General features: G+C 44.2%; 1 protein-coding gene across 1 annotated transcript in view; it reads right to left on the reverse strand.

The window, feature by feature from the left end:
• The window catches only part of ABCA1 (ATP binding cassette subfamily A member 1), a gene marked incomplete at its 3' end in the record, with an annotated part of 123,298 nt that overhangs the window by 55,447 nt on the left and 43,628 nt on the right, over positions 1-24,223 (reverse strand). Inside the window, 3 exon segments of the mRNA XM_015414570.1 lie at positions 6,055-6,246; positions 6,432-6,553; positions 22,224-22,342. Of these exon segments, the coding sequence (XP_015270056.1) occupies positions 6,055-6,246; positions 6,432-6,553; positions 22,224-22,342 (433 nt within the window).

The following is a 24,223-nucleotide window of genomic DNA, read 5'->3' on the forward strand; positions in this document are numbered from 1 at the left end:
CCATGGAGGAAGGGCAGTATGTCAGACTCTCTTCCCCCACATATGTACTGGATCATGTTTTTCCTCAGGGGCACTTATACCTCCAGCCACCTAACTAGACGCTACCTAACAAATGTCTATTGCTATAAACAATGAAATGGGTATACGTACTATGCATGCCAAAAGCACACCCTCCCAGAAAGGGTGTCTGTTTATTTTGTGCTGATAGCTCTGCTACAATTATTGTGTGTTTTTAAAAAAGATAATAATCACATGTCCTTAAAATGTACTTTTTTGGGGGGTTTTGTAATATACCCAAACCAATTGCTTTGCACCTTGCTGAATCTTGCCCATCCCTTCAGTGAAATCTGAAATGGTTCCTTTAGCATCTGGCATTCAACTGGAGTTCTTTAACATTCCCACTTTTAAAAATAAAACAAAACCCCATTTAGATGTATCTGGAGTTTTCCAGTTTTAAAAAAATTAAATGACTTGCAAAAACAAAAAAGGGATTCATGGAAATACACCTTCCACAAACAGTAGCTCGTATAAATATACATACATACATATCACATTATCCTTTTGAAAACCACTTACTGCAGAGGTGTCAAACTCATTTGTTACAAGGGCTGGATCTGACATAAATGTCTCTTTGTCGGGCGGGGCCACATTCACCATAAAATTTAATGCCAGGTACGGGAGATAGAAACTTTAGAAAGGACAGCAGCTTGTAAGCTTCAAGTTGGTGTATCCTCAGTGCAAGGCCGCATGGGCTGGGAGGGGGGTGCAGAGGAAAACCCACATGGGCAGACTGGAGAGGCAGCAGTGCAGCGCTGGGCAGATGCCCCCAACAATGCTTGACTGTTGCAGACAAGGTTGTTCTGCCTTGTTGAAGCCACAAGGGAGTGGCTCCGCCCACTCCCCCCCAGCACTCCTTCCCTTGCATCAGTTGCTCGCGGGCCGCATAAGAACCGTGGACGGGCCGGCCCCCGGGCCTTATGCTTGACACCCCTGATTTACTGTATATGAAAAATGTAAAATATCACTCACTAGGAAAAAGGCCCATTGTGGAAATAAATACAACGGCCTCTAGAAAGAGGCTCTGGGTGGGTGCCCCGGCCTTGGACACTCAGTGTCAATTTGCTGTGGCGACCTCAGCAGGGTATAATGACACTGAGTCCACCATTTTCTCCAGAGGAACTGATCTCTGCTGCCTAAAGAACAGTTGTAATTTTGAGGGATCTCCAGCCCTCACCTGGAGATTGGCAACGATGGTTCCCCAGAAGGGAAGAGTTGGTTTGGAGGATGGGGTCTATGGCTTTGTACCTGTCCGAGGTCCCACGCCTCCTGAAACCTCACCCTCTCCAGGCTCCATCCCTCACCTCTCCAGGAATTTCCCACCTGGAGTTGGCAACCCTATCTCCTTCCCAGCCAATTATCAACCTACCTTTATTTCCCCCTCACTCTTCAGCTTTCCACCCCCCACACACCTGCAGCCTCTCCCATGCTCTGAAGCCCTGACTGCTACGTCACATTGGCTGTCATACGGGGGCCACCTCAGCAGCATATAAGGATACAGAGACCACCATTTTCTCCAGGGGAACTGATCTCTGCCATCTGGAAAGCAGTTGTAATTCTGAGTGATCTCCAGCCCTCACCTGGAGATTGGACACATTTTACCTCAGAACAGCAAACTGTTTAGAATGTTAGAGGCAAAAGCCAATCAGGGGGGAGAGGAAGAGCAAAATGTTTAGAATGTTGGAGGCAGGACTCAGGCAAAGCAGCCAGTGGATAGGGAGACCCTCTGAATGACAGATCAGAGAGTGAACTGATTTTGGAGCGTGTGGAATGTTCTAGAGAAGTGCCACCACCATTCGGCTTTTATTTATAAGGGAGAAGGGAGATTCTGGGCAAGCAATGCCTGGGGGGGCTTAGGTCTGTTCCTACCCCCCAACCTACATTTCTCTCAAGGGTCCTTCCAGCAAAACCACTTGCTGGCCAGGTATGCACATATTCACAAGTGGGTGCTTAATTACTACAAAAACCCGGTTTTTAATAATCTATGTGGTCAGCATTTGTAATGACACTGGCACTGAAAGAGCACAAAGTGACTTCAAATCAGTGGCTCAGGGTAAGTTTCCGCTCCTCATTAACCAGCATTATGTTTCAGAAAATGCACCAGTCATGAAGACTGGAATACATTGTTCCCAACCGCAGACACAGGACCTTGGGTCTGATTCACCAAGGCCATCTTTTCTGTTTTGAAACCTTTCTTCCTTCCTCTTCCCCCACTCAGTATAAGGAGCCTGTGTGGGATACTAGATCCATAATATGTAGATCCATTCTAATGTTATGGTCTACACAGTCTGTTTCTGGGTTCCCCGCTGATTTCTAGAACCTGAGCTGCGAGTTCTTCTCAATTCTCACACACGCAGTGCCTGATTTGAATCAAGAGTGTGTTGAGAAGGGGCTTCAGTTTTGCTTCCTTTCATACCATTTTCCCAGCCTGCAGTGGTCTCCCGGGGGGGGGGCACTATTTGCCTTGCTGGGGAAACCAACGCTTACCCGGTGGGGCAAACAGTACCTCCCCAGGGCCATTTCAGTTCGGGAAGACGGACCAAGGGGAAAGCTGAGGCAGTGGTCTCGATCAGAAACAAAGCACCCTGTGTGTGGGAACCGAGCGGAGCTCTCGAGTCGCATCTGACTGAAAGACTGAGTGGGGAATGCAGACACAGCCCATGTAGACTGTAATATGCGAACTGACTCAAATTTACATACAATGCTCCTATCCTATTTAGAATGGCTTGCTTGTGGCTTCTTGTAATTTTCCTCCCAGACATTGATTAGGCTTGTGCCTACTTGGCTTCAATAAAATCGGGCACTCTTAGAACACTTACCAGAGAGACGCCCAGGCAGGCTGTGTTCAGGGGTCATGCACAAACTCCCATTTGTTAGGGACAAGAATGAACCTAGCTGATTCTCAGGCTGTGAGGCCCCTTCCATCCCACCTCTGCACAGGGAGCACAAACTGAAGATCTCCTGAGTTAGGAAGTCTTTGGCCCAACCAGAATTTACTATAAGCTCTGAATATAGGCCCTGTTCACACAGCGAGTTTGCCGCGGGAGAGCCACGATTGGATGGTGGGTTTTTCCGGGCGCGATCACACCACAACATCTGGCAAGCACCTGTGGCCAACCCGTGGCATGCCGCCGAAAATGCGCCATAAAAAACCCTCCTCGAAGGTAGTAGCAAACGGTTTGCCACGGGCTGCCTCCAGACTCCCTTGGTGTGATTGCGCCGGCGCGGCTGTTCCCTCCAGCCGTCTTCATTGCCGCGCACACGCCGAGGGTCAGGACCGTGGGTTGCCGCCGATGCGTCTGATTGCGTTATCGCATGGCTAACTGCGGCGCCGCAAATAGCCACGCCTCCCCCCCCCGCGTTTTCCGGCCTGTGTGACCGGGGCCTGAGTCTCTTAAACAAAGAACAGCTTATTTCTTACTCACACCCCAAGATTCTAAACCAGGGTTTAGAACCCCGGTTTATATGTAAGAAGCAACCTGCATCTTGCTAAAGCATGACAAATGAGAAGCTACAGCAAATTATGGTTATACTGAAGACTTCCTCTCAAAGAAACCTTAAATCTCTGCTCTGCATGTAACAGGATGAAGGGGGAGGAAAGAAGAGGAAGAGTGAGGAATGCATGAGCTTGAGGACACACTAGGATTGTCCTCAACTTGAACAAGCCAAAATTTGCTCCCCTCAAAAAATGCAAATTTTGTTTGTAACACCTTCAAGAGATTTCCCTAAATGTCTGTTGCCTAAAACTAAAGTTGAGTTCTCTGTCTCTGGCACCTCACTTGTAGTCATGCTTATGGGAAAGGGTTTAAATTTAATGCGATAAAACCAAAACCATATTGGTTCAGAAAGTAACACAAGTTGCAACATCCACATTAAAACCCTTTCAAAGAAAACACATAGCAATGTCATAAACTACTCTGGGCTGCAAATTAACTCACTGTCATTCTGTTGAAGTAATTGCATGTACTCAAGGAGCCCATTTTCGTACCACATATCTCAGTTTTTCAGTGACTACAGATCTTTTTTATTCTACACTTATGTCTGTTCTTGAGTGGAGACAACAGGAAAATGCAGCAGATCCAATGGATTGGAACAATTTCAAGCACTGCCATCCGCTATTTCTCAAAAGATTTTAAAAAACTGCTAAATGGCCAGTGGTTATGAACATGCAGGTTGAGGTCTTTCAAAACATATATGGAGATAAGCCCAAGAACATTTCCTGTTCTTTTAGCACAGCTAGCAGTGCAATTAGAATCTATGACAAAGGATAACATATAAGGACAGGCAGAAAAGTAATTTCAGTTAAGAAACAGGTGACCTTTATTCACCAAGGAGAACAGCCATATGATTCCAGCATCAGATATCCTGTGCCTTTAATTAGAAGAGGAGCCAAGCAGCTAAGGTTCAATTCTGTGTCCTTTAATATCCATCAAAACAATCCCATCCATTTTTGCTTTCCCTCCCCCAATTGCCACAGATTATGAAAAGCAGGCTGAGGTTTCTTCCAAATGTATACGTGGAGAAGCATTAGAAAATACAGTTCTACAGTTAGCCAAGTTTTTCAGTTCTGGAGGACCAACAAAGAGGTTTCTGTTGATGCCTTTATTTCTGAAATAAAGGCTCTCTCCCACATTTGGTGTTTTAACTATATAGTTCTTAGCCACCTGATCAGTTAGCTCACCATAAGAAATAATGACATACTCATGTAGGTGCTAAACTGAAGGCTCAGGCAGACATGTCTCATTCCATTCATAAATGTGTATTTACAGCCTTGTGCAGCCTCGGTTTGCCTCAGGGCTGTGCAGCAAAAGGAGGGGGAATTTAACCTTTCAGTTTCTACTCAATTTCACTATTTGAAGCTGGGCTATTTACTTTGTTATTAGCATTTTAAAGGGAAAAATGCATCTTCAAAGGACATATATTTTCTCTTTTAAAATATTAATAATGAATCAGGGACCTGGTTCCAAGTAGCTAACCAATGCCAACCAGGTTCCATCATAATCACACTGTGAAACTGACTTTAAGCCATGGTTTCAAATACTAGCTAAAATGGGGACTGCAGAGGAAGGAAATTGAAGAAAAGAGTGTATGTGTGTCCCCAAGTTTAGCTTCCAGTTTGCATATGGTTTTGAAGGAGCCAGTGTTATACCTGCACTAACCTACTCATGTCAAAATAGGTCACCACTGATTTCTACCATCAGCCCTCAAGGAGACTCACAGCAGTGTAACCTAATAAAACCACAAAATAAATCATTAAAAATGCTTGACAGATACTTTGGAAACCCATTTCTGGCTGAGATCACAAAGCCATTCACTGCATGTATAATAAATACTGCCGTCTCAAATCAGTGAATACCAGGCTAGATGGAGAGGCAACACCTTACTTAATGCTTATGCACCATCACAAAAACGGGCAACACATCTGCTAATTAGATAACGTCCCAGCTTTCTCGGTTAGATACTGCTTGGGATAGTGCCAGATTCTCTGATTTCTTCAGCTACTGGATCACATAACCGCTGAGCAGCAATATGGACCAGAGATGGCTGAGATATATCAAATACTAACACAAAACGTGGCAGCTGCAGCTGACGACCTTGACCTAATTGTCATTATCATCATACCTGATAGATGTCTCTTATACAACCTATACTGCAAATGCAAGCAGATGTTTTTCTGGTGGTGGTGGTGAAGATGATGATGATACAAATTGTAAAACCTCTGGCCATAATTGGATGAGCTAGAGAAGTGAGGCAGGTAAAAGAATCTCAGATTCTAGACAGAGACAGGGAAGGCAGGCTAGAAGACACTTTTGCCTGCAAAATTAGAAACAGAGACTGAGAAAGCAGAACACCAGTGAAAATAAAGGGGCTTTCGAAAGTAGGAGAAAAGGAGTGGTCCAGAGAAATTTGGGGAAGAGAAGAAAACCAGCATTTGTTGGCTTATTTAAAAGATTTATATGCTATACTCATTAACTAAAAATCCATGATCATACTTACCAGAAATGGCTTCATGACATCTAGATTAGCCTGGAACACCTTCTCTGCAGAAGCAAGTTTATCCTTAGGCATTAGGCAAATCAAGGCATCACTGAACATAGCTACCGCTGGGTTTGGGATAATAACAAACTCAGACAGCTTGGTTGAATTGCAAAGGTCTTCCACCCTCATTTGGTAGCCAGATGTAATGATCTAGAAGAATTGACCAGAGATTACAAAATGCCCTCCCTACATAACTCCTGAGATTAAAGTTAAACGGCCTTTTCCGTACATACTATTTTTGCTTTTAAAGATTTAAAGAACTACCATCTTTTGCTCTAATTGCTTTCTACACTGGACTATATGCATCTTACATGACATGTGAGAATGTAACTCACCCGCTGGAGATTGATCTTAGAGTTCAGTATTTCATCCACTGCAAATCTTGGTATGGAAGCATTACGATGGAGGAAGTCAGAGAATGTCTCGTTGGCAACCAGGAAATCCCGGAGTTTCACAGCTGCCAAGTGATAAAAAAGCCACATTCTATGTTTATTTAAAACAAATCATAAATTATGTCCAAAATTACAGGCTTAGACTGGTTCTCCACCAGGAGCTCTGGGATCTATTGTTCTACGTCAGAGTTTCCCAACAGGAAATTATTCATCAATACCCTTACCAAATTATAACTAACAAGGTTGTAACAGGGAAAGCCATTGACAATTAAACTGAGATTAAACTGAATCATTCCCATCCTGTCCACAAGTGTAAAGTACTTACACACATGCACAGGGGCGCATTGGCAGTGGCTGCTTGCATATCATAGGGATGCCTCTCTGGTATGCCTCTGACTTTGTGGGGCCTTTGGGGGAAACAGGCCAGGGCTCATTAGCAGAAGATCTGCTTTGCACACAGCAGATTCTAGGTTCATTCCCTGGCGCCACCTCCAATTTAAAAAGGATCAGGTAATAAGTGACACGAAAAACCTCGACCTCAGACCATGGAGAACTATTGTTAGTCAGAGCAAACTACTGAAAGACCAGTGGTCTGACCCAGTGTAATATAAGGTTTTCTCTAGAAGGGGTAGCAGGAAACCCTTTGTGGGCATGCAAAACACTGTGCTCCATGGTATGAACTTTAAAATAATTACATCTGATAGACATGGCAGGCAAGAAGAATTACAGAGTAGATTGTGGACAAGAAAGAGAGCAGCATATTAGCCAGCAGAGAGGGGTGTGCAGAATTCTACCCTAATATTGCTAGATTTCTCAAGACTTATGTTCTTATGACTCTTTTGGTCTACATCAAAATTCCCCAGATGTTCAATTTGAATAGGAACCCACAAATTCACTTTGACTGTTTGCTTTAGGCAAACCAAGTGGCAATTTAGGAGTCTCTCTCCCCACCCTGCCTGCTAATCTTATCAGAATGACTTCTACCTCTCTTGGAATTCGTCAATGTGCTCAAGGCAGGAGGCTCCAACCTGGCCTTGAAATTTCACTTTAGATTAAATTTGGTAGCAACTCCAGGTGTCCATGAACCATTATGTAATGGTGGAAAGTGCCATCAAGTCACAACTGACTTATGGCCACCCCGCAGGGTTTTCAAGGCACAGTAGCCCTCATATACTTCTGAGATGGTTTTTGTAATGCTAAAAATTAGATCTTTGAAGACAATCTCATTATAACGTCTTTGCTAAAGCTCCTTTTTCATATTTTTGTCAAGCTTGATTTTTACTCAAGGTGAAGATGAACACCTAACTCACGGTGAGTTCGGGAGTGGTGGTTAAAGCCATCTTCTAGGGAAACTTAGGCCCCGGTCACACGAGAGGTTTTGGGCCGGTAGAGGGACGGAACGGGGACGCAGCAAACGTGCAGGATCCCACAGCAACATCTGGGAATCGTGCTGCTTGCGTCCCCGATCCGCCCCTTCCACCCAAAACCCCACACCAAAACAGAACCACCTACCTTGGTGGTTCGTCCGAGAAGTGCGCCCCAAGCCCGGCCGTGGGATAGCCGGCGCGTCCTTGCGCCGGCGCATCCCCGGCCCCTGGTCGAACTGCGCATGTGTGAGCATGCGCAGTTCGCCAGCCTCCCCTTCCCACTGTAGCTTTCTCCCCGGCATCTGATCGTGCCGGGGAGAAAAGGTGCCGCGGCTCAGGGGATCTGTGGGATCCCGCCGCGGCGTCTCAACTTTAGTGCGGCTTTTAGAAGCCGCGCTTTGAGCGAGTTTTCCCCTGCCGTGTGGCAGGGGCCTTAATTCACCATTATTGAATATTATTCTGAGGAACACCTAAAGTGCTTCCAAGAAACCTCAAGGCACACACTTTTGGAAAACAGCTGATCTAAATTACATGGCCCATGCATGTAATCATGTGTATGTGTGTGTGTTAAGCCTGAAAAGTAGATCTGTGTAACTCCAAAGCTGCTGTCCTGCATTTTAAACACTCCTCAGTCCAAATCGAGATGCATTGCTTCTGTTTCTTGAACTGTGGAAACCTATATGGCTTAGTAAGGATTTCACCCACTGGTAGCTGACAGAAAACAACAAAACAAGCTGCAATGGCAACAATATGAGGTAGCCTGCGTTCTTTCACACTGCCGGATCCTGAGAGGGCAGCAGCTGCCGAGCCACAAGGCCATCTGAGATTTTTGACATGTTAATTGGCTCAACCGCTTACAAGAAGAAATGCACAGTGTGCCAAAAGGCCTGCAACGAGAACTCCATAAATCTCAGAGCTGAGAGGGAGGACGAGAAAGACGAAAGGCAGAGATACAGCTTGCTATGAAGAACAGACTCTCCTCTCTCTCTCTCTCTCTCTCCTTACAGCATTCACCATTAGTATTGTGTTGTTCAGACCTGACTTGGCAGGCTACCAGTCTGGTCTAGAGAGTTATGAAGGGGGAAGAAAGAAACGCTTCCTATTCTTCGCCCAAACACGAACGTTCTCCGGGGTTACTGTCGGTCAATGCTCTCTAGCCTAGTTCTCCGATTACATGTTCCCTGTAGCTTTTTTTGTTCTACAAGCAAAATAATCACTGTCGCCAGAGGGCCTGAGGAGAAAGCTGCGCTGGAACCAGCAGGAGGTTACTTCAGGATGAAAACTTTTCAGAACTATTTAACAGAATACCCCGTTAGAAGAGGGGAGGTTGGAAAAGAGAGAAATTCCTCAAAACTGAGCCCTGGAACTCCAAGGACAAAAACTAAAATGCATGCATAGCTGTTGCTTACTTGGTTTTAAAAAGGAAATTTGTATACGGCTTTTCAGCTAAGGTTCCCAAAGCAGTACACAAAAGCAATCAATTTTTTTAAAATAATCAAATTAAAAAATCAATATAACAGTCTAACAAAACAACCAAGAGCAGCGATAGAAAAATATTAAAAACAATACCGCACAATGGAAAAGAATTGTCCTAATTAATTAAGGAGCTAAGCAGTCAGGGGGAGGGCATATTAAAACTCAGGGACAAGAATTCAAAAGCCTCTCTTTCCCCCAAAATTATTTATTTACTACATTGTTATCCCCACCCGTCCTCCAAGGAGCTCAGGGCGTTGTACATGATTCTCCCCTCCTCCACTTTATCCTCAACAATCACCCTGTAAGGTAGGTTAGGCTGACTGGTCCAACAAACTTCATAGCAAAGGGAGACTTGAACACACGACTAAAACAGGGCCACCAAAGATAAGGCCTTGGGATACCCAGTGCAATCTCCAGCATCCATATCATACTCTGACCCAAACACTGAGCTATCTTCAAAGGCAGGCTTTTGGGAAGGAGAAAAGAAATGACCTAACAATGCCTACTACTGTTCACCATCAGCCTTTACATAACTGTACCACAGGTGTCAACTAGGCCATTGGTGATGCTTGGTGATAATCTGTGGGAAAAGAATATTTAACAACACCTCCATCAGGGACCACTGCAAGTTTTTCTTGCAAAACTGCTGGGCATGCAAAGGAAATCCTCAGAATGATTCATCCAGGAAGGCGAGCAAAGCTCATCCTGGGTGGCACACAGCCTTGGGATTTCTTTTTCCCACTAGGGTTTTGATCAAAGGCTCTGCACACATTCAGATAATGGAGGATTTCAAGGCATCTGCCTCGATCCTACTTAATGTTATCTGAATAGCCCTGGATAATGCTACTTTGGATGCTCGCAGTTTCGAAGCCATTAATAAACTTAGTAAGATCAACAGGACTGACTCACAAACTCAGAATATTTAATGTTCACTGATTGGGACCAGTGCTACCACACACACAGTGTTTCCAGTCTGCAGAGACTACACATATACACAAGCTCGCCATTCTGCTTCATAATTTATAAGAAGGAAGCTGTGCCAGGGGAAAAAAACCCTAGACCAGTGGTGGCAAACCTATGCCACAGGTGCCAGAGGTGGCACTCAGAGCCCTCTCTGTGGGCATGCGTGCCATCGCCCCAGCCAGGCCCAGTCCATCATTAAAGTGTCGAATTCTCTGCCAAATAATTTTAAGTAAATGAAAGCATTTGGGATTGCTTTCCTTACTTTGTTTGGATCATCTTTTTTTTTGAGAGAGAGAACCAAGGTTTTTTTATTTCAAGAGAGTACAAAAATACATGCAGGCTTAAATACTCAAAGACGGTCTGATTTCAAAGTAATCTACTCATCTTTCTCTCTGCCAATGAAATGTTAACTTTCTTCCCCTTTTAATGGAAATGGGGAGAAGTCATTATGTCCAGTGAATCAAATTCACAGCCACTTCCTTGCATGGTTACTTAGAAATACGTCACATTGTGATGAGGTAAACATGTACTATATTGTTGCAAAACTGGGTACTTACACTTAGGAGTGTTGGCTTGATTCACAAAGAAGTGCCAAAGACCATTATTAAGGGTTTTAACAGGAGTTGCCAACCTCCAGGTGAGGACTGGAGCTCTCATTGGATCACAGCTCATCTGTTTGGATCATCTTAAGTTAATGTATGAGTTGTTTTTTCTAAAGTAAAACCTCAGTATTCAGGCTAAATTGCCGTGTTGGCACTTTGCGATAAATTAGTGGGTTTTGGGTTACAGTTTGGGCACTCAGTCTCTAAAAGGTTCGCCATCACTGCCCTAGACATTGCTCACAAGTCACAGAGAAAGCATTTAGCAGAACCAGAAATTTATTCCAATGTTTACAAGTCTCATAACTAAAAATCAGTTAAACATTGTATACATTCAACTACCATAACAGTTGCAAATGCTGACTTTATGTCTTAGTGGTGACAGCCTTAAATACTCGTTAAACCTAGAGCTGGGAGGCAGAGAGGTAGGGGGAGAGGCCTTGGATCCTTGTAAATATCCAGCCTTTCATGATCTCATGGATCATTAAGTAGAAGAGAAAGGCACTGTTGAGGTGGGCTCAGCTTGGCTTACAGAGGGTTCTGGTGCATTTAGGTCTAGAAGAAAGGAGGGAGATGGTAGGTCAGGAAGTATGTGAGCAAGGAAAGAGGGGGGTTGGGTTCAACTGGTGAGTTACAACAGGGTGGTGCATCCATGGCGCCATGCTCATCTTTTTTGGGAGGGGGGGGGAATGAGAGTCAGAAGGAGAGAGAAAAACCTGAGGGAAAGGACGAAACCCAAAAAGTAAATGTGGTTCTTAAGTAGCAAGCTGGGGTTGAGGTCGGTTCCTGGGGGTGAGAAGGATGATGTCACTGGCACTTGAATTTGTAGTGATAGAATCAGCTGTAGAGGATGAAAGGGAAATAGGAGACATTGTGTAAGAACTAGCATCTGATATGCATGAGGCTCCCACTGGCCATTAAGGGTCTAGGAATGAAAAAAGTAAGCAGGGGCCCAGCACAAATTCCTAGGCCTAAGCTGTTTTCTTGATCTAAATTGCTCCTCCCTATTCTGTCTTTTGCTACAACAGGGCAAGTATTCCCATGGTGGAGACAACAAGGCCGGGGGGGAAACATACCTGTGCATCCTCAGGTGCTTTTAAGTGAAACGAAGTCTACCAGGAGATTGAATCACTAGGCTTGCCAGCTCTGGGTTGGGAAATACCTGGAGATTTGGGGGTGTAGCCTAAAGAGGGTGGGGCTTGGGGAGGGGAGGGACTTCAGTGGGGTATAATGCCATTGAGTCCACCTTCCAAAGTGGTCGTTTTCTCTAAGGGAACTGATCTCTGTTGCCTGGAGATCAGTTGTAATCCCAGGAGATCTCCAGCCACCACCTGAAGCTGGCAGCCCCAAGAATCACCCATCTTATATACGTGCTATTTGGCACCTGGAATGCAGCAAAGGAAGTGAGAAGTATGTAGGACATGTGTGGGTGGGTATTTAACAAGAAAATGTCTGTGATGATCACTGACACTGGCTAGGGAAAGTTAACACTTACGTATCTGGCAAGTGCCCAACATTGTGCTGTTGAATGGTAGGAGTGCAAAGATGCTTGCAAAACTTGGGGACCAGATTCTTATTACGTTTAGGAGCCATCTTGGAAGGTGGGAGAGACCCAGTCTGGACCACAGTAGAGAGATTAGCGAATCTAGACTTGCTTTCGTGTTCTGGTCTTTTCCTCTTCCCTCTCCTTCCTTTAAGGCAGAGATTAATTGAGGACTACCAAGGCTACTGCCTACCTCGAAACCATAGCCTTTTCTCCAGATTTTGATTTAGGGACCAAGGAAGCAACAGAATGGTGTGATCACCTCCTGCATGCAGCATCATATGTGGAAGAAGCAGAAAACAGATTCTTGTCCTAAGCAAACCAGGTGCAAGGGGATGGGGGGGGATCTTGGATCTTTTGCACCCCTTCCATAATGGGATTGCCCACAAATCCCAGGTCTTTTGAATCTATTGACAATTACTCTAGGGAGTCTACAATAGCAATCCTAAACAGAGCTCGTAACCAGCCCACGAACAACTGGCTCCCTCCTGTTTCCTTCTCCGAGGCTGCTGCTGCTGCTACATCGCAGCTCGCTTTTGCCCAGCTCCCTCTGCTGCTTCCTGCTTCCTTCCAAGCCAAGCCTCCCTTCTCTCCATTGGTTGAGGGCACCTCCTTTGGGAGGAAGGGAGGGGGAGGCAAAAAGTGAGAGAGCCCCGCCTAGGAGAGAGAGCAAAGTCTGAGTCCCCTGGCTCCTTTAAGACCAGCAACATTTTATATCAGGTATAAGCTTTCCTACACTTCTACTTCAAAGGGAGGGAGGGAGGGAGGGTAGATGGATTCTTCTGACAAGCACAGTTTACATTGAGATCACTGTGCTCTGCTGTTTTCTTTGAGACTTGATATCTTTCTCTCTCTCTCACACACACACATATAGACACACACACGTGCATGCGCACAGGCGTATGTGTGTTAGAAGGAAGGGGCAAGTTGGAATAAGGGAAAAGGAGAATTAAAAGGAAAGTATTTTGACTTATTCTGAAAAGATTTTTTAAGATTAGATTTCTCTGTGCCTATCTGGAATTTCATTTTCTTTCAAAAAGACCCTGATTAGGAATTAGAACATTTAGATAAATTTCCATTGTTTAATAATCCAATTCCACTTAATTCCATTGTTTAATAATGGAAGTAGATGGCTAAGTATTTAAAATACATTTATGGTTCCATATGTTCCAGTTCAACACATCTCCCTTTCTTCCACTTTGCTGGCTGCCTTTCTTCACTCCCCCTTTGCTTTTTCAACTGTTTCATTATTATCACTAACACTTGAGTGGATTTTGCCCAGTCTGAAATCAATACATTATTTCACTTGAAGAGATCCCCCTCTCCAGTTCAAGCAGATGAAGGGGGGGGGGAAAGAAACCTAACAGTTCAGCTTGCAAGCTTTGTTAGTAGAAAGGATCAAGAGTCCAGTAGCACCTAACAAAATCTGTGGCAGGATATGAGGTTTCGTGGGTCACTGCTCACTTCTACAGATACGACTAGAATGTGAGTCCATTGGTCCTTATATCTTGGAGAGTGGAGTGATTTCAGATGCCAAGTGACAATAGTAATGAGACAGGAAATCAGGGTCTCAGTTCAGCCCTGGAGGATGCATTGATCTTCATTATCAGTTGCAGTTCAGCAGTCTCTCTTTCTAATCTCACCTTGAACTTCCTTTGTAAGAGAACTGCTACTCTTAGGACAGCAATGTCCTGGAAGGTTAAAGGTTCCCCCACTAGTTTTTGAATGTTGTGGTTTCTAATGTCAGGTCTATTTATTCTTTGCATCCTCCTGGACCGAATTGAGACCTAGGTTTCCTGTCTCATTACCAATGCTGGTATCTCCACGCCTACTACCCCTCCACATATCACACCCAATCCAATCAAGCCTGCTGTTGTCATTCATCTGCTATTGCCATTCGGCATCTGAAATCACTTTTATAAAGTTTATATCTCTGGCACCTCATGTTACGTTTTACACATAGCCCAGACCGACAAAGTGACATTTACGTTAGATCCAGCCCTCATAACAAATGAGTTCGACACCTCTGCGCTAATCAAAAGCAGCTGCCTTCTCTGCTGGAGGATGCTTGGCTTGCAACCTCCCAATATTTTGTGACTGGTCCAGCACCCCTGGCAGCCATTTTGAATCTGCCCATATGGCATTCATTTTGTGGTGAAGCCCACTCCCTGTTCTCAAAATCCAGACATATCCATAGGTTTTACAAGACTGGGAAACCTTAGTCTAGTCCCTTCATGAAGCTACAGGGGTGCAAGTGACGAAACTGAGACACAAGGGGGGATAAATAAGATATCATCCCTAATCATTATAACAACTGTCTAAAGTATCCCTCTGTGATAGACTGGGGAGGGAGCCAAAGACTGAGGAAACTTTGGACCATGTTGCAAAATGGAGGGTTTGATACAAAACAAACAATGTGACATTACAGAAGTGAAGGGACTCATGTATTCCTTATGTAATTATGTAATTATGTATTCCTGATAGAATTACTGTCATTCTACCCGTATCTGTACCACAGTAGCAAGAAAAACTGTGCCTTTGGGTTACTGTGCTTTTAATCCTCCAGGAATAACACAGTCACATACAGCAAGAGCTATCATTAAACACACACATGCTCAAATTAGCGAGGCACGCAGCCAGCCTAGAAGCTGGCACACAGCAAAAGGAGGTGCCCAGCACACAGTAGTTGCCCAGAGATACTGAGCTCTCAGTGTCTGACACAATTTCAATTAAAAGCAGCAGGGGATAATGAGTCACGGTAGGCAGCCCTCAAATGATGTGTCATGATATGCCGACTTCAAACTCCCTGGGTGTCCCAGTACCACGGCTCATCTCTGAACTTCTGGAGGGGTTTCTCAAAGAAAAGACCTGGCCACGCTCCCCTTGCTGCGTCTATTACCCTTGTCACTTCCAATTGGATTCATTCTGAAGCAATGGATCCAACCAGGTGCAAAAAGGGCAGAGGGGTCCCCTTTGACCAACAAAGAAGGCTATCACCCAGGGGATTGTGGGGCCTGTATGAGTGAAAGCCATGTGGGACAGAGGCTCTAGTAAGCCACGGGGTGAGATAGAGCAAAAGACCTCGCTGGATCCAACCCAAAATTTGGTAACAGCAGCATGAAAGAGAGAGCCACCAATCCTGATTAACACTAGACTCATTTTTTAAAACTTCTTATCGTTTTTTGTAACCAGAGTCATAAACAGCAACACTAGACTAGTTAACAACTCCATTGTTCAGTTCAAAAGTTATCTGGTCAACTTTTTCATTAAACTTCCACACAACTGAAAGGCCTTGGGCTCTAGGAATCACTGCTGCCCTTTGGCAAAGATCCTTTTAACCATTTCCATGGGGGCTAATTTCCACCCTATGCTACAGGGTGCTCAAGTTGGCTGAGGATTCATATGCAGGGATGGTGGCAGTCACAGCACTGTTCTTCAGTCCTAAACCAGCAACACACAAAACTATCGCCAGATGAACACCTAACACAAAGCCAAGACACCTCATCCATTCCTCACAAGAGCGCAGCAATGATCACCCTCGACAAGATGGCTCCAATGATAGCACCATCATTCACCAATGTAGCTCCCACCAGTAATCAATATTAAATTATAGTGGCAGCGGCTTCAGCAGTCCCACACTTCATTAAGCTTTGTAATTGCACTGTTTATCTCAGTTAAGAACCTGATAGCTGCGTTATATATAGATCAGGAACTTTATGGCTTCATTGTAGACTAGCCGTCATTGTGTCACCGAGCCAGCCATACTGTCCCAGGGAGGAATTTATACTAATTCTGTAAGCCCTGTTCAGTCATAACACAATTTTGGCACTCCAGCATCACATGAAGGGGGAACACACTACCCACAATCCTTCCCAATATGTGTGGTCTCCATTTTGTGTGAACAGGGCAATGCATATATTTTCCAACCTCAGTATGCACCAATAGCATACCCTAAAAAGTATAGGTTTTCAACTGTGTGTACCAAACCAGACAAATACATGGGTTGCCCTGTTTACACATAACGGCAACCATGCATATTGAGAGAATTGTGCATGACACAGCCTCTGATTACCCACATTTAGGTTGCCAAAATAATGAGGACTGAACAGAGTCCTGGAGCATTTCACAGATGAAAACATGGACCCTCGTAACACTTCCACTCTCTCAACAAGAACATGCCACTCCACATACATTCTACAAGGTTCTTTTTCATTTTCTGCACATTGCTTTCCTATAATCTGCAAGCACTGCTTCTGCCTTGGCTTTTATAAGAAGGTGTTCATATATAGCCCATGTTTCCTTTTCTGGGGGGGGGAAATCTAAGAACATTTCAATCTCACAGTGTATCAGGTTACACTGACACAACAGGTACAAGCACATTCAACAATATTTATGATCTAACTAGGCAGTTGGTGAGGAAGAAAGAAAACAAGCTATGCACTAGCCTTTAGGCAACCAGGAAAGAATTGACTTAGCCATAACAGCCTGGATCTGGCTATGAGACTGAAAAGTGTTTGCTCTTTTCATGTAAACGTATCTGTGCGGGGGGTGGAATTCATTATCCAACCATAATTTTAATCTCTTCAGCTGCATGGACAAAATGGGCGGCCAAACTACCATTAAATTATCAGAGGGCAGAGGCGGCCGAACATAGGGTTGCCATTCTCCGGTTGGGGGACTGCCTGGTTTTGAGGTCCTGCCCATCACTGGCCAGCTGATTGGTGGGAGGAATTCCCCCCCCCCAACAGCAACATTGCGTGCCATGCCTACGTCACCTGGAAGTGATGCAGGCACATCAGTGACATTGAGGGGTGACTCTCTGGGTTTTGGGCAAAACTCTATGGTTTAAGGGCGATTTTACCATAGAGTTTTGCCCCAAACCCAGAGCATCGCCCTGACCAATGTTCCCTCTAAGTTGTGGAGTCTTGTGAGCAAAAATTCTACTTTGTGAGATACTGGCATTAAAGTTGTGAGCATGCGATTTTGGCTACTGCGTAAATTAGTTTGCTCTGGAGCCATCCTTCCCGAGCTAAGACACAAATGTGTGAGCTGGAGGCTAAAAAACTGTGAGCTAGCTCACACTAACTCAGTTTAGAGGGAACACTGGCCTCGACGTGTCTATGTCACTTACCAAAGATTGAATAGGCTTCTGTTTGTGTATATCAACATTACGTACTGGGTTTCTGGTTCTTGGAAACTGAAGTGTCAGATACAGACCTCTATCACCCAAACACAGCATTTTCTCAGCAGGATCAAGCTGAACAGCTTCAGATAAAGGGCTAGCAGCTGCTACAAGAGCACTTTCCGGTATGGCTCCACATTTTTTTAAAGTCATCTATGATTCTGCAAGTTCTACCAGCAAGGATCTGAGCTTGGTCAATCAACTCAGATGCCTCTTAGATCCTTTGAATGGAAGAGGTAGAGGAGGGCAGAATGGAAGAAGGGATTGTTGTTTTATAGTGTGTATTATTCACCCCATTTTCTTTACGTGTGCTGTTTCCAAAACCTGTATGCCTAGACGCAATAGTGGGATGATAGAAATGCTTTTATTTATTTGCTTTATTTATACCCCCCCTTTCTACCCAGTGGGGACCCAAGTCACCTAATATCTTTCGCCTCTCCTCCATTTAATACTCACAACAATCCTTTGAGGAAGATTAGAATCAGATTGTGGGATTGGCCTAAGGTCACCCAGTGAGCCGCTATGGCAGGCTGGGGATTTGAACCCGAGTCTTCTACATCTTCATCCAACACTGTACCATACTGGCTCAGGCTCTCAATGTGTGTATGCTTCATGGAAATAATGTTCCTTCAGATTTTCTTAAAAGTTATTGTCTTGGGGTACTATGAACAAAATGTTTTTACCAAACTGCTGACCAACGTACAGATCAGAAGCATAGGTGCCTGCTGCCTGCTTGTCAGAGTAGCTAAAGGATGTTTTTTTTAATGCCAAACTATTAAAATCTTGACTGAGCCGTATCTTTCGTACACAGGCAGTTAATGGCCTTATGCTACAGTCTCCAAAGATTAATGCCTGGCTTTGTGCCAAGTGCTGACTCAGTGCCCAGACAGCCAAGAGCTTGGCTTCTAGACCTTGCCAGATGACCACCAGTACACAGGGGCAAGGACAGTTCTCACACTACCAAACTGACAAAAAATAAATAAAAAGCCCCAAAGTCAGATTGTAAAAGCAAAGTGAATCTGGCAGATCTAGCATCAGGAATACAATTTTCCAAACAGGTAGGGGCAAAGCAGGGCTATTTTGGGGCAGGAACACACAGGAACGGAGTTCCGGCTGGCTCCCAAGTTGACCATGCCCAGCAGGAACTCATTAGCATAATAGGCCACACCCAACAGCAGAAACTCATTAGGATTGGCTACAATTAGGGGTGTGTGGCCTAACATGCAAAGGAGTTCCTGCTACAAAAAAAAAGTCCTGGGTTTTATCAACAAACAAGGTAAAGAGAATAAGAAGCAAAAGGTGGGTGTGGCTGGATGACCACACTTCTGGTAACATGGGTATGTGGCCTAATATGCGAATGAGCTGTGCTCTCCGGGGTGTGGCCTAATATGCTAATGAGTTCCTGCTGTTGGGTATGGCCTATTATGCTAATGAGTTCCTGCTGGGCTTTTTCTACAAAAAGAGCCCGGGGCAAAGTATTGTTAATGCTTAGAACTGCCACAATTTGCTGACAAATAAATGGATGGGGAATGCTTTTCAACCACTTAGTAAGCTGGTTTCTTGTTTTACTCTGCTGGTTTCTTAGTCCTTTAAATTAATCGTGTGTTTTAGCTTCTGTTTTTGCTCTTAGACGTTTGTTTTTATTGTTTTCACATTTTTGGTATGAGACTATTTTGTTTGTAATCTACCAGAAGCCGGAGCACAGATCTCAGAAATAAAGACTTTCCCCTCAGAATCGCTCAGATTCAAGCAGGAACCTCAAAATTTGCCTGAAAATTCTGCTTTGGGAAAAAAAAGAACCGATGGCGAATTTAGGACCAAACTACACATTACTCTTTACATGACATCACCACAGGGACTTGCCACCTTACAGATGTGGTATAGTGGTTAGAGTGTCAGACTAGGACTTGGCAGACCCAAGTTCAAATCCTCACTCTGCCACAGAAGCTTGCTGGGTGACTTTGGGCTCAGTCTAACCTACTTTACAAGGTTGTTGTGAAGGTCAAGTGGAAAATGGGAGACTGTTGTAAGCCACTTTGGTTCCACATTGGGGAGAAAAGAAATAAATACTGCAGCTACATGTCCCCAGTAGCAGCTGCTGTGGTAAAGCAAAGCAGGGACATGATTCAGATCAGGACTACAGCACAGGAGAATGTATAGATCTTCTCTCCCCCACCCATGCACCAGTTTTGGCAGCCAAAACAGCCTAGGGAACCCAACGGGAGGCATAGTTTGTTCCAACAGGGAGCCACACTGTACTAAATGCTTGCCCATGCAGCCCTTCAACGGGGCAAATACCTCCCCACAGTACCTAGGGTGTTAGGAAAGAACCCTTCCTCCTAATCTGAATCAGGCCCCTGCTGCATTTTTACATAGGTGTTGCCACTGGGAACTTACGGTTGCAATACAGTCCCCACTGGCAGCTCACATGAAGCATAATGTATATTTTTGCCCTTAGCCTATGCCTAAAACCCTGCTCTGCCTGCCATTTATCCCCCCATAAATAAACAGATATAACAAGAACACTACAATTATCTTTTCATGAGAAGGAACCATGCCCGCAAAAAAATTGTCCAAAAACTTCCTGTGGGATCTAGGCAATACCAAAGTGGGAACACACTTCTAAATCCTTTTCTTTGTCCATAAAACAATGGTCATTTAATCCCGAAAGAGGCTCTCCATTCTTTTTTAACAAAAAATTGCCAGAGACAGAGCCCTGAAGCAATAGGTCATTGCAACATCAGCTTCTGACTAATTTGTCTTGAGACTGGGTGAACGTTTACCATACAGGACAAGTGTGCTTCTGTTCAACACAGCCCTTGCCAACAATATAGATTCTGTCGGACTCAGACATTTTGAATTACTGCGAACAATGTGCTTCTTTTTTTAAAAAAAATCATACATGCTTAGGTCTGCATTTTTCTTAAATTGCCTTATTAAAGAAACAGGCATGTGCCTCAGGCTTTGTTGTCGTAAACATTTTCCTAGTTCTCATTTTAAGGCTTTAATTTTAGAAATCTCACTATGGTCTTGCTATGGGAGATACTGTTGTTATTCTTTACTTCAGCCACAGCACAGTGAGAAACAGGGGCAAGACAGAATGTCATCGCTCACTGCTCACCTCAGACACAAATTCAATACACAAACCACTGTTCCTTCATTCTCTACTTGCTCCTCTACAAGAAGGAGGGAACACTGGCCTACCACACAGGACCGTTACATACAAAAGTCAAAGAAAGGCTAAAAATTGGGATGGATTCTATGACTCCCTTCCATCATGCCCCTCTCCAAAAAGAGAACAAATTCCATCAGCAAAGGAAGATTTTTCTCCATCAGAAAAAAAACATTCTCCATCAGAGGAAGTTGTTTGCCCCGGAAGGAAGATTTGGCAGACGAGAATCATAGCATCCAGTTTAGCAGTTTAGTCATAAAATCCAACCCCTTAAAGTTTTGAATCCTTTCCTTTTCTGACCAGCATTCCCTGTCTTTCTCATATGTATATATGCTTCTTAAAGCCATTTTCTTTTCCATTAAAGTTTTTAAGTCTTTCCTCTTCTGACCTTCATTCTCTGTGTATTTGTCACACACATACACTTCTTAAAACCATTTCCTTTACATACAAATTAAAAGGTCACACTTTCATCATACCCTTGATTGAAACTGGTAACTTCACTGGGAACTCCTACGCGTGGTATGTTCAAATTATGAAAGAATTGCATTGGCTTGGACTGCAAGAAGATCAAATCAGTCAATCCTAAAAGAAATCAACCCTGACTGTTCCCTGGAAGGCCAGATAATGAAACTGAAGCTCAAATACTTTGGCCACCAAATGGAGAAGACCCTGATGCTGGGAAAGATTGAAGGTCAAAGAAGATGGGGACGGCAAAGGATGAGACAATTAGACAGTGTCATCGATGCAACGAACATGAAATTGAGCCAATTTCAGAGGATGGCGGAAGACAGGAGGGCCTGGCGGGAGCTGGTCCATGGGGTCACGAAGAGTCAGACTCGACTGTGCGACTGAACAACAACTGGTTAGTTTATGAGTCCAATTCAAGGTACTAATATTGACCTTCAAAGCCTTAAAATAATCTGGAACCAGGGCATCAAGGTACAATCACCTTCTCTTGTACCAGCCAACTCATATTCAAAGATTTTCTGCAAGAACTTGGTTCTATGTTCAGTGATGCACGGAGTGAGGACATGAAATGTCATTTTCTATGGCAGCCCTCAGTATTTGACACTCCCTGTCAAAAATTTATTCTTTCAGCAGGTATTTGGGCAGTGCTTGATATTTAATACCCTCTGACTGTATCCAGGATTCCCCCCCCTGACTTCTCCTGTTTTTTTAAAGATTTATTTAGAGATTTTGATTTCTTGATTTTGTTTGCAATCTGTTAAATTTTAGGTATTGCTATAAATGACTTTATTGCTCACTGCCTCAAAAAAAAGTTGTGTTGAAATGTTAAAATTTTTTAAGAAATGATTTAAATTGATTTAAGCATAACGTATTCCTTTTTTCCTGCTTTCTATGGTTTTTGAAACAACATGGACACTCTCAGCAAGATGTACCTCAACACCCTTTTAAAAAACTTCTTCATTTACCTGACACAGAGTTCCCAGCTTTCTGCAGTTTCCCCACTAGCTTCTGTGCATCTTTAATGCTGGTGTCTTTCTGGCTGTACAGCAGCAACCGTTTGGCATCTGAGAACAACCGGTAAACACTAAGGAAACCAGAGAGATGATTGGAAAGACAAAAAAGAAAGAGAGGGAAATGTTTTAGCCAGATGGACTGCATACCCCATAATTCTGCTTTTTGTAACAAGGACAAAAGATTCCTCCGTGGAAAAGTTCTCCTGCACAAGTGACATTGAAGAGTGTGGGAAGTACGGAGGAGAAATCACCCTGCCAGCTCTCACTCATTTCAGTAAAGCATGTGAAGGATTGTACACCATGTTAACCTAGTGGGAAGAGGCACCATCTGGAATTTCCAGCCAGCAAAATTTGTTAGAATGGTCAGAGCTGCCAAAAACATGGGTGGAGCAATTATTGTAGCTTTTGAGTAAATCTTCACAGGCAGAAATACTGCATTCTTTTACATCAGCAGTATGAGTCATGATGCATCAATCCCCACATCCTCTAGAATTCTAAATAACACAACATGTTTTTAACCCTGAAACAAATACTTAGAGCAGGGGGAAGTATGCTAGCTTCTTGCCGTAGAAAAGAGCAAGAGTCCAGTTGCACCCTAAACACTAACAATATTTGTGGTAGGGTATGAGCTTTCGTGAGTCAGATACAGGAGAAGTGAGCAGTGACTCATGAAAGCTCATAAAGAGCTCTTGCTCTTTTCTACTACTATAGACAGACTAACATGGCTACCCATCTTGATCTAGCTTGTTGCCGTTACAGATGCAAAAGAAATGCACAGGCAGACTCATGGTCCATCTAGTCCAGCATGATGTTACCTCTTAGCACTGGTATGCACTGTTTCTGAATGTGGAGGTTCCCTTTAGTCATCAAGGCTAGCAGCCATTAAATCTGTCTGATTCCCCATTAAAGCCATCTTAAATTGGAGTTTCCTAAAGTAGCAGCAATGGGGCATACAAAAGGGAACCGTGTCTCTCCCACCATGATGCATATGAAACTTCTTGGGCAGTTAAAACCTCAAAATGGTAGGCAGGAGATCTGAAGAAAACCTGCACAGGTGGTCAGTGTATCATTCAAGGGGTTCCATTGTTTGGGTGATTGTCGCCTAGACCTTAGGATATTGGAGTCCAGAGTTTTGGTCACTAAGTTTAATAAGGCATGCTGCTGTTCTCCCTACCACCAGAATATCCAAGTAAGTGAGGGGAAGAAGCTGTTCTGAGCTTGGAGACAGCCACCAGCAAGGGGTGGAGAGTGACGGATACTTGGGCACATGCTAAGAAAGCCTACCCCCACCCCCCACCCCCCGAAGTTGGTGAGTCTTTGTAGATGCACTCTCATTCACTCACCCCAGGGAAGCAGGCACCTCACCAATCATGGCGAGGCCCTGTCCTTTCTTATGCAAAGGTTTGGCCCCCAGAAGCCTCTGTGCAGTTAGAACAGCCCTGTGGGGTACACTGATGCATCGGACGCAGGGCTTTTTTCGTAGAAAAAGCCCAGCAGGAACTCATTACCATAATAAGCCATACCCAACAGCAGAAACTCATTAGCATATTAGGCCACACCCTGGATAGTACAGCTCATTAGCATATTAGGCCACACCTCCATGTTACCAGAAGTGTGGTCATCCAGCCACACCCACCTTTTGCTTCTTATTCTCTTTACCTTGTTTGTTGTCAAAACCCAGGGGATTTTTTGTAGCAGGAACTCCTTTGTATGTTAGGTCACACACCCCTAATGTAGCCAATTCCGATGAGTTTCTGCTGTTGGGTGTGGCCTATTATGCTAATGAGTTCCTGCTGGGTGTGGCCAACTTGGGAGCCAGCCAGAACTCTGTTCCTGTGCGTTCCTGCCCCAAAATAGCCCTGATCGGACGGATGGACAAGCCAAATAGGATGGCCAGCCTCCAGGTGGGGCCTGGAGATCTCCCGCTTTTACAACTGATCTCCAGCTGACAG

This window comes from Gekko japonicus, unplaced genomic scaffold (genome assembly GCF_001447785.1).
Source record: "Gekko japonicus isolate JY-2015 unplaced genomic scaffold, Gekko_japonicus_V1.1 scaffold656, whole genome shotgun sequence".
Taxonomy (NCBI): Eukaryota; Metazoa; Chordata; class Lepidosauria; order Squamata; family Gekkonidae; genus Gekko; species Gekko japonicus.